This window comes from Eufriesea mexicana, unplaced genomic scaffold, assembly GCF_001483705.2.
Source record: "Eufriesea mexicana isolate 0111107269 unplaced genomic scaffold, ASM148370v2 scaffold2928, whole genome shotgun sequence".
In the NCBI taxonomy this organism is placed as follows: Eukaryota; Metazoa; Arthropoda; class Insecta; order Hymenoptera; family Apidae; genus Eufriesea; species Eufriesea mexicana.
The window spans coordinates 582,368-593,601 of record NW_016911035.1 but is presented as its reverse complement, the minus strand read 5'-3'; the positions used below and the strand labels follow the sequence as shown (position 1 = coordinate 593,601).

The 11,234-nt window shown below is 54.4% G+C and overlaps 1 protein-coding gene across 1 annotated transcript in view; it reads left to right on the top strand.

Moving 5' to 3' along the window:
• Positions 1–11,234, top strand: part of ds (dachsous cadherin-related 1) — a 45,673-nt gene that overhangs the window by 17,586 nt on the left and 16,853 nt on the right. The window contains exons 4-9 of the mRNA XM_017904575.1: positions 3,102–3,265; positions 3,345–3,749; positions 6,148–6,556; positions 9,247–9,525; positions 9,886–10,109; positions 10,411–11,077. Of these exons, the coding sequence (XP_017760064.1) occupies positions 3,102–3,265; positions 3,345–3,749; positions 6,148–6,556; positions 9,247–9,525; positions 9,886–10,109; positions 10,411–11,077 (2,148 nt within the window). The remainder of the gene's footprint in view (positions 1–3,101; positions 3,266–3,344; positions 3,750–6,147; positions 6,557–9,246; positions 9,526–9,885; positions 10,110–10,410; positions 11,078–11,234) is intronic.

The window sequence follows — 11,234 nt, the reverse complement described above, 5'->3', positions numbered from 1 at the left end:
GGAGGAGGAGGAGGAGGAGGAGGAAGGAGGTGGAGCAGAGACGTGGGCCACGAGTGCTCGGAGCTGGACCGGGCTGGACCAGCGATCTCCGCGAATTAATCAAATACGCGAGCGATTTGTCTTCGTTACACCCACGTGGGCACCCCGGAGGGACGCCTGTGTAACCGGGGTGACGAAGCCCTCTCGACTCGGCACCGCGGGTGAAAAACCCGTTCACCGACTGCGTCCACCGTACGCGCTCCAATTGCAATTTATTCCCTCGATAATCGACGGAAGGGAAGCAGGAGGGCGAAGGGTGGCCCCGCTTTCCGCGTAGATTTCGTACGAGAACGAACGCGTAAAATCGCGGTAACTTCTGTTTATCGATTTACTTCCCAACCGTGGTCTCTCTCTCTCTCTATCTCGGGGTTAGTCCGACAATTGCGAGTTAACGATTATCGATAAATAGATGGGCGCGAATGAAACGATCGCGTTTGTTTATATTGCCGTTTAAAACGCGCTGGCTCGATTATACGAGTGGTTCGTTCGGACGTGGTCGTTCGAAATCGCGGCCGAGGGGATCACGGACGCGCGGACGATTCTGCCGTATTGGGATGCGAAGTAAATCGTAATTATATACGGAGAGTAGTACGGGATCGGTGGATCCTCCTCTCGCAGCGAGACTCGATGGAAAAAGATCACGCGGACGTTTAATAACACGGGTACCGAATGCCGATGGGTGTAGGTACAGCGCGTCGATGTGCGTGTACGTCTCTCGGCTACCAGTATCGGCTGCGAATACGCGGCCCTCCGCCGTGTGCGTTCGTGTTACGCACGTCGCTCTCACCCATACGCTATTTTACAATTACACATTGCGATACACAATTTCGTACAAACCTGCTTACATTTACGCGCGTAGAACCCGCGTCGGATATTCCTCGAAACGGCCCTGCACGTACACCGGGCACATTTACATGCGCGAGGACGAGTTTGCAGCGATTTTAATAACACGGCTATCCAGTGCCGGTAAGCATAAGTTTCGACCGAGTGTACCGGCGCGCGCTCGCGCACACTCGTGTATACTTTTTCTTCAGATCGATATCGATCCACGGTTCCGATGGCTCGTTGCACGCCAACCGATCGCGAGCGCGCTTGCGATACGCGTGTCTTGGAGAAACGTTAGCTACTACACGCGCGCATGCGTGTTCGGAAGCAGGTATTAATTTCGTTTGTCTCGAGTCCGGATCCCTTAAATACGCTCTTGCTAGCTATCGCGGAACGAGAGGTCGAGACGCGTGGGATAGTCGGGCCGGAACCGGGAAAAACGTTGAACGGTCCCCCGCGGATTTAGCGCGTCTACGAGCAAGGTATACGCGGGGCTATTAGGAAAGGGAGTGAAATGGAATGGGTATAAATAGCGATGGTTAAATTATGCGTTGCACGTATGCGACCGAGTACCATCTTTAAGGCGCAGAGTCCGTACGGCCAATGTCGTTCGACCCGTCTCGCCTCGGCTCGATGCGATGGCGGCTACTCCGCGGAGCCGATGTTACCGGATATCGTGGAAATGGAAGCGCTCGCGGCTACCTTCCACGTAAACCCACGGAGGCGGTGCTTACTCCGCATCCCTGTCTACCAGGTTTTTCCTACGGTCGCCGTGGAAAAACTCGATCGGTTCCATGGGAGACACGATCGCGACGCGGTAGATCCGAGGCGTTTGTCGAAACCTATCTAGAAGGGATGTACGGACTCTCCTGGATACCCGCGCTCCCGTTTTGGACCGAAGTGCGATCGATCGATCGAAGCAATTATCGACGAGTATCTCGCGGAAAAAAGCTGCGCCTGTACTCGGTTAGATGAGTCGAAGTCGCGTCTAGTCACTCGGATACACGCGCGATACGGTGTCGCGAAGGACCGGGATGACAGAGGAGATCCGTCTGCGCGTAGTATCGGGACGCGACAAAGGATCGATCGATCGATCGATCGCGTCCGGCTAAATGTCACGGAGATATTCCGCGAGGTAACCGCGTCGAGACAAAGCGATAACGGTTCTCTCTGGAGCGGTGAATAGCGAGCGAGCAAAAGCGAAGACGATCTAGAAGTCTAACTCGAGAACAATACCACGTGGGATTCCGCGTGGCGGCGGAACATCCCTATGGTTCTTGGGCACGTAGAACGTGGGCGGACAGGGAACGGCACTCGTTATGCAGCCAACATGCCCTGCTCTCTTGCCATCCAATCGTTCATCTCGCGATCGCGTCTGCCAGCGGTAATGATCGCTCGATTTACCTATTAATTGATTTCGTACGGTATACCCGATCGAGGATCCCGTTCGGCCGGCGTTTCCGCGCCGTTTTTTCCAGCCGCGCAATCTCGGAAATATCGGCTAACGCGATGGAAAGTAATCGTTTCTTCCCGTTTCTTCCCGCACGGACCAGAGGTCATCGATCATTCGTCGTTTTCTACTTCTATTCGTTGGTTGGTCCGTACATCCGTTGGTTGGTTGGTTGGTTGGTTGGTTGGTGGGTTTCGACTGGCGTGGAAATTAGCCGGGGAACAGGCCTTTCGGTATCCGCGAGTATGCGTGCGCACGGTAATTGGTTTGGTCATTAAAGGATGATGCGTGCCGTATACGCGGGATGCGTTTTGCAGAACGGTGTTTAGCGAAATCGCGGCCATTCGATTCAATCAATCGATCACACCGCTCGAAACGGCGAATCGCGCGTACCGGAGGTGATTGCCAAGATTTTCGTGCAATTTGCACCCCGAGAAAGGAAAAGAGCAAAATGCGCACGTGAGAACAAGCCGAAGTTATAATTAACGAGCAGCTTGCTTATATAGTATCCGAATACCTTTTCGTCATTTTTGCGCTTTCAGTCTTCCCCCTCCGTTTCCGCCCTTTTTTCTCCTCTTCTTTTTAAAAGAAACGAACGAACTCTTCGTTCGCTAAGGTCGAGGAAAAAAAATTAATACGAGGTTTGCATCGCCCATCGCAGCCCTTTCTCCTCCATCAAAGAGTCAAGCTTCCGACGCTCGCTCTTAAAACGATCATTACTTAAAAGAAAAGTATAAGAAAAAGCCACTTTGTAGCCATTTAACAACGATAATAACTGTGTTCGCAGGTGAACGGCCAACCAGATTTTATTTGGCGAAGGAAGAACCGGATCTAACGATGGATTCCAACACGGGCATGATTCGAATTCGCCTTCCATTGGATCGAGAAACCAGGGACAAGTACATCCTCAGTGTCGAGGCACGCAATGGAATCTCCGTGGGCTACTGTCAGGTGACTATCCTCCTCATCGTCGTCATCGTCGTCGCGGCGATACGCCACTGATCGCGCGGCATCCGTTTTCTCATCGTAGGTGGAGTTGAACGTGGAGGACGTGAACGACAACCCGCCGACCTTTCCGACCACGAGCGTCCGCATTTCCGTCCCGGAATCGCATCCCCTTCACACGGCGCTTTACGTGGCACACGCGACCGATCCGGACATCGTGCCCTCGCACCCGATACGCTATGTCCTTGGCCAGAACAGCAACGACCTGTTCGGAATAGACGCCCGTTCCGGAGAGCTCTATTTAGCGAGGAGATTGGATTACGAGACTCAGCAACGGCACGGTCTTCTGATAAGAGCGCTGGACGGTGCCGGCCTCTCCGCGAACCTCAGCCTGAGCGTCGAGGTGCAGGACGTGAATGACAACCCCCCAGTGTTCGAGAGGAACGAGTATCACGTGGAGGTTCCCGAAGGCGCCAAGCTCGATTCTCAAGTGAGAAAAATCTTCATTACACGCCCGTCACGCGGGCATTTGTTTGTCGAGGAGACGTGCGGTAGGATTCCCTTTCGCGGAAGGGAGCGAGGCGGTGCACCGCGGTGTACATGGAAATGCACGGAACGGAGAAAGAATAGGGAGGGTGGGAGAGAGAAATTCTGGATCGACAGAGAGAGAGAGAGAGAGAGAGAGAGAGAGAGAGAGAGAGAGAGACGGAGACGGAATGGAAAAAGGAGACGAGAGATTTAACAACCTTTCTCCGGCGTTCCTCCGCGTCCTCGTTCCACGTTCTTTTTCGTTTTACAAATTCGTCTTCGCGAAGCGTAATTTCATCCGGCGGGACAAACCAGGAAGACCATCCGCGCTGAACCTTCGCTTCCCACTCGGATCGATGATCGTCTCCTCCTTTCGCCCCTCCTCCATTTTCGTTCCCTGCCGATTAGACACGGCGAATAGAGTGGAAGAAGAAGACGTTGACTCATCGAGTTCACCTTGTCAGCGGAGAACAGAAACGAATTAGCTGAACGCCGGAGCGCGCGAAAGATTAGTGATGCGGATTGCGAGGTTGCTAGACAGGCCAGTTCGGTGGAAGGATTGATAGAGTATAACCGATGGCTCGATACAGGAACGCGGTACGTTGTTGTGCGCGATATATACATACGCGCATACCGTGGAATATTACATATACGTATATTTCTGTACGCACGTGTGCGTGCACGTATGTATACGCGTTGCGGCTCTCTATGGAGCCGGAATACACACGGGATTGATAGGTAATCGTTGATAGGCTTAACAGAAACGCGGCGCGCAGCTGCTCGTTTTATGAACAGGCCATGCTGGTTATCCTGCCTGAAAGGGTTATTTATCGTGGTTAAACACCATTACCGGTAGACTCGGAACGAAATTCTTCTCCGTCGCATGAAACGTTCGGTTGTGTGTCGGGCGTCAGACTCGCGGAGACGTCGAACCGCGGTCTCGGTCCGTCGTCGAGGAAACGATCGTTTGTTTCGGGACAGATCGGTGGAACGTAAGCGGGTACAAAGGTTGCGTCTAATTATTGGTACAATGGTCGAACGGATAGGATCTCGCGCGTCGCGTCGCGTCGGTTCGCGTTCGTCTTGGATGGACAGAGTCGGAGCGTGGATGGCCTTTCTCTAAATACGACACGGACAAAGACAGAGTAGGAAGCAGTCGGGAAAGAGGCATTAGCTGTTGCGCGCACGAGAACACGTTCGTCATTCGAGCAGCAGCGCGATATCTAGTCGTGGAACGAGCGACGAACAGCGATTCCTCGCGGTGGTAGCCACCGGTGGACGTAATCCCGAATACGAGGATACCGATGACGAATGGCCGAGAGATGGTTGCCGCGAGATAGGCCCGTTAAATGACGTCACATTTTTAATACAACGGATACACGAGGGTATAGGATAGAACGGGGACGACGAGAACCGCGTGCACGTTCCTCCTCTCTTCCTCTTTCTTTCCTGCTTCGCCATTCGATCTCTCGTTCCATCTTTCTCCCGGCGTACACGTATATATCGGTGGTATCTATCGGCGAAACAGATCTGTGAGCTGTCGGTGGTATCCAGACAATATCTTAGCCGCGACCGGCAGAGAGACGAGGAGGGAACGACGAGGGGCGACGAGGGGGAAAGCAGCAGCTAGCAAGAGTAACCTGGCTACAGTGAGCGTAACCCTTCACCCGCCGCGAACTAATAACGTACAGTTAGACACATTACTGCCTGCTCCCACGTCAGGTTCTCCTTCTAATGGTGCCCGATCTCTACTCTTCCTCCCTCTGTGCCGCCACCGTCTTTCGTCCTTCTTCCTTCCTTCTTCGCGCCGGGGACCAGCACCGATCGCTTCTATCCTCGTCCCATCCTCGCCCTTCGCGCTCGTCGCCTTCTCTCCCTTTGCTCGCCATCCATCATTGCCCGTGCGCCACGGCTTCGTGCACGGGATACGAACTTATATACCCTTGATCCTATGCTTCTTCTTCTTCTTCTTCGACCTCCGTAATTCACGATCCTCCCGCGCTGGAAAACATCGACCGGTTCGAACGCATTTAGGGTTCGCGGTCTTTGGCTGCGTTTAATTAATACGGAACGACCGGATCGACTGGTCTTGTCTCCTCGCCGCCTCTTTCTCCCTCCGCCGCCTTCTTTTTCATCCATCTCTCTGCCCGGCTTTTTTTCGCCTCCCCGAGAAACGTTTACATCGCAGAAATTCAGATTTACCCCACCTACCCGGCCTTCCCCCTCTATCTCACCCTATCTTTTAGCGGCCGACGAGAGAGGCCAGGAAAGTAGTATCGTAATTGTCGTACTCGTTTTTCCGTTCCGTATCGACGCGGCTAAAAACGCGCTCGTAAAACCGCTCGTTCCTGCCCCGACAGATTCTTCAGGTGACCGCGGTGGACCTTGATACGGGCAATAACGCGAGGTTGAGTTACCGTCTCCAAGGATCCACGGCCTTCCGGATCAGTCCGAACACCGGCTGGATTTATCTCGCGCAGATCCTCGATCGCGAGACCCTGGATCGGCACGCGCTGACGGTTCTCGCGACCGACAACGGTTCTCCGGCCGCGACCGCCTGTGCTTCCGTGCTGGTCACGGTGCTCGACGACAACGACAACGACCCCCGCTTCGAGAAGGACTTTTACGGATTCGAGCTGCTGGAGAACCTGCCCTCGGGTACGCTGGTCGGATCCGTGAGCGCCTCCGATCCCGATCTCGGCAAGAACGCCCTGCTCAGGTACGCGGTGGTCCAGGCCAACAGCAGTTTCACCGTCGACCCTGATACAGGTACGAATAGTCTTTCAGTTTTTTCTCCACCTTTTTCTTCTTCTCGTCGACTTTCTTCCTCTGTTTGCCATGACCGATGTCAACCGGTGTGCTCGCTCGTCGGCGAGACAAGCCCGGGATCTCTACCTGCTACGGTGTTCGTCGTCGACGTCCGACGCTCGAGTGTTTACGAAAGCTGTCCGGGAACACTAGGACGACGACTCGGGACGACCGACGCGCAAAGAGAGATCCCACGCGACTCGAGGCGAGCAGAAAAATATTAGCGAATCCTCTTTGCCTACCTTCGAATCTCGTCGAGATTAACACCGTCCGGGACATCGGGCGCAGCTGGGGAACACGAGCGTTCGAGATTCACCGCTCGACGTTCCGCTTCGCGACCGAGTGGCCGACCGAGTTCGGTAGAGGAATTTACGCGACGCGTCTAGTTCTCCGGCGAGGAGGGAGAAGGAGGAGGGAAAAAGAAAAGAAGAGGAAGAAGAAGAAGAAGAAGAAGAAGGAGAAAAAAATATGACGTATACGAATTGAATTCGAACGGACGGTTGTGCAAGGCGGGAGGAAAAGGGAGAAAGAAGCGATTAATTTTCTAAATAGCCCTCAGCCGTCGACGCTGTGTTAATTTACCCGTTGCTCTTGCGTCAACTCGGCAACGGCCCTTGATGTTGCGTACCATTGTTAAACAGCGGTTCCGTGCACGATTGTGCAAGCCTTTGGAAGCGGCCTGAAACGACGCGATAGATCTTCCTGCGCGGTTTCGTAAGTCCTCGAAAACGCTTAATGAAATCGGCTTCCACGGTGCGCACAAAGCTCTGTCGTTCGTTCTGGCGGACGCGCGTCTCGGCTTTGGCGCGCGCTCAAGATTTATAGCGGTCGAAAGGAAGAAAAAGAAGCGGAGGAGCGTAAATTTATTTTTGATACGAATGCTTTTAATTGGAGGACCATACAACGCAATATCGGAGATACGAACAGTGGCGCGATTATTTCGTTTTTGTAACATCTCCCCTGCTTCGTGGATATCAAAGTATAATCCCGTAAGAGTGGTGCTTTCACCTTGCCGGCGTGTAACGAATCACCAGAAAGGGCCCGGGTTCAGCACACACCGCGAAACCAGCACGCACGCTGCCTCTCGTATGCTACGCGCATACGTGCTTTGATTGGCATGCGACACGAGAGTATTTGTGTACATGCTGCTTCGAGACCAGGCCGGTCTCTTCCTCTCGTATCCACGAGAGAAGTCTCGCCGGTCGCTCGGCTGCCTGTTTGCAGAGGAGGGACTTCTCCAGCGTCATCTCAGCGCCAAGCTTCGGCACAGGGAAATAAAAATAAAGGCCCTCGCGCTGCCGGAAGTATCAGTTGTCCCGTCGTGCCGGTACTTCTATATTAATCTTCGGTTCGGAAACATGTACCTACTATACGCGCGCGCCATCGTCGATTTACAGGGGGTTGCTACCCCGCTCGGCTCGGTACGAGCGGTTCGCAGTTTCCGAGAAATCGGCCGATGTTGATCGTAGCGGCGCGGAACGAGTTTTCCTAACGCGGTCTCGGACGAGCATGGATTTCCAAATATTGGAAGAGACGCGCGGGAACGGAAAGAGAGCCGGTCCCCGAAGGGGACGAAGAGAAGTTCGTCGCACGGTCCCACGGTTAACACGAGAAACGCATTAGCACGCGTCCTACGATATACTTCTTATTGTTCCGCGATGGTATCCCTCGATGCCGGCGCGTTTGCATGTTCCTCGTCGATCGTTTGTCTTCTCTCGACGACGAGCACAGCCGCGTCGACGGGCCTCTGCCGGCGCTGGTAGACGCGAGGAGGACGCGTCGGACTGGACTAGGTACGTCGAGAATTCGTAGAGGCACGCGGGTGTCTCGTGTGTCCCGCCGAACACCGACGCCCCTCCTTCGACCCTCTATACGAATTATTATCCCGATCCCTTTCCACGTCTCTCGGAATAGTTCTGCTCGGTCGGCTAGGCGCTTGCTTAATTACCCATTAATGCACCGACCGGTCGAGAAGACAGCTCCAACTGCCTCTTCTCCTTCTTACGCTTTTTCTCTCTTTTCTTTTCTTTTTCGCTTCTCCTCCTCCTCCGCCTCCTCCTCCTCCTCCTCCTCCTTCATCTCCTTTCTCTTCGCCCTCTTCCCTCCTGCACCTCCTGCACCACCTCCTCCTCCTCCTCCTCCTCCTCTTCCTCCAGCACTCGTACTCTTGACGACTTTTGCGGACCGTCTGCACCGCGAGATACGTAATTACAGCGGGGCTCGTTACACGCGCGACTGTGTACGCATCTGCGGTACGATTATAATATGCGAGAGGAGGACGGAAAGGAAATGCGATAGCCGTCGGTGTGTCGAGGCGCGAGCGAGGAATTCGAGCGTTCGAACCGGACGTTTCTCGCTGTGTACGAACAACGATTATCCAATTAACCGTTCCCGTCCGGGGAAATTGATAAGGTCGGTTTCCTCGCACGATCCTCGGGATCGACCGATCGAACGCGAGCGTTTCGAAGCTTTTCAGTTGCGCTGAATTGCGAGTCGTAAAGATCCGCGAATGTCTAGTCGCGAATGTTAGCCGCGAAATGCAGGGGAGCCGATTGGCTGAATATACGGTGAACGATTTCACCGATCGCGAGAATCGTCCGAGTGGCGGGAAAGCGATTGGAGGAATTTTCATCGGTTGACGATGTTCGCAGGTGAAATCACGACGAGAGAGCCGCTCGATCGGGAAACGAAGGGTGTGCACGAGCTGGTTCTCGAGGCTAGAGACCAAGGAACCCCGTCCAGGGCGGCCAGGGTACCGTTGAAGGTGATGGTACTGGACGTGAACGACAACTCGCCCGAAATCGTGGATCCGCAGGGAGACGTTGTGAGCGTGAGGGAGGAACAACCCCCGGGGACGGAAGTAGCGAGGGTCAGGGCGTTGGACACCGACCTCGGCGAAAATGCGTCCGTAACCTATACGATTCTGAAAGGTAACGTCCTCCGCGATGGAAGAAGGGGACGGGTCGAATGGAAGTGGAAAAAGGAACGAAAGCGTTGGCAGAAATTAGTTATCCAATTACCGAAAGAATTATGCACGGTCTTAAAGAGGAACTCGAACGGTTATGTTTATACGCTCTCGTTAGGATTGGCACCCGATTTTCTCAAGAGCATTTACGAGTGGTTTCGACCCTTTAGCCAGTCGGATGCATGCTTAACAAGTTTGAATAGCCGTAGTATTGCTATTTCCTTAATGGTGTCTTAACGTTGCTCGTTCTTCCCATTGGCGAGATCACGCGAGTTTTTGACCGCGTCGATTATCCTACTCTCACGACTAACCTTGATCTCCGCAGACCGAGACTCGGATGGTTACAACGTTTTCACCATTGACCCGATCACCGGCATGATCAGAACGAAGGCGGTTCTCGATCACGAGGAACGAAACGTGTACCGGGTGTCCGTAAAGGCGACGGATGCAGGCCGACCACCCCGGCACAGCATACGCGCGTTAAGAGTCGAGGTTTTAGCGCTCGCGGATAACCGGCCGACCTTCACCAGCAGCAGCCTTACCTTTAACGTGAGTATCATCGACCTCGCCACCACCACACCGCGCAACTTTCGTTCACTCGTCAATTCATTCGGATTTTTCGCGCGATTTACGAGCATCGCGTCTGATAATGCATCCCCTGGGATGCGCGCGCGCTCTCTACGCGTTCGAGGGCGTTCGAACGTCCACTGCTCTTTTGCGACACGGTAAAAAGTTAATTACGAGGAACGGGATAAATTTTAACCGGGCACTTTAAATCGAAATCAAACTATTGCTCCGGCTTTTACGATCCGGCTAATTAGGAAAAAATCGCGTAACTCGATTCGTTTAGGTACGCGAGGACGCCAGCATCGGACAAGCGGTGGGCTCGGTGTCGGGGGCGGGCCCCGCGGGTCGCGTGGCCTTCACCTTGGATTCCCTGACGCCCATCAGCGAGTTTCCAGCGTTTGACGTGGATCGTAGCTCCGGCCAGCTGGTGGTCGCCCATTCCCTCGACCGCGAGAACGTCAGCGAATACCATCTAGAGATTCGCGCGTTGGACACCACGTCGATCGGCAACCCTCAAAGCATCGCCGTCTCCGTGAAGATCGTGATCGAGGACGCGAACGACAATCCGCCCCGATGGCCGCAGGATCCGATAACGGTGCGCGTCTCGGAGAGGGCGGTGATCGGTTCCACCATTTACAATTTGACGGCCATCGATCTCGACAGCGGTTTAAACGGCGACCTTCGATACGGTCTGGTGGCCGAATTTCCATCCAGAGGCAGTTTCGCGGTCGACTCGTTGACCGGCGCTCTCACCTTGGCCAGGCCGCTCGACAGGGAGGAACGAGCCGAGTACACGTTGATCCTCAAGGCGTCCGACCGTGCTCCACCCGGCGAACAATTAGCCTCGACCGTGACCGCCAGGATCATCGTGTTGGACCAGAACGACAACGACCCGGTTTTCGTTGCTCCGGAATCGACCAAAGTCGCCATCACGCCGGATCTCTTGCCAGGTGAGTGACTCGTAGTTGACCGCTGCGAGGCTCTTCTCTCTGACCCGCTCGCTCGCTCGCTCGCTCGCTCGAGATAACAGCGACGAGGATTTAATCGAGGATTTTAAACGCGTCGAGATCGGCGCGCGCGCGCGTTAGAGGTGCGCGGCGAGACGGG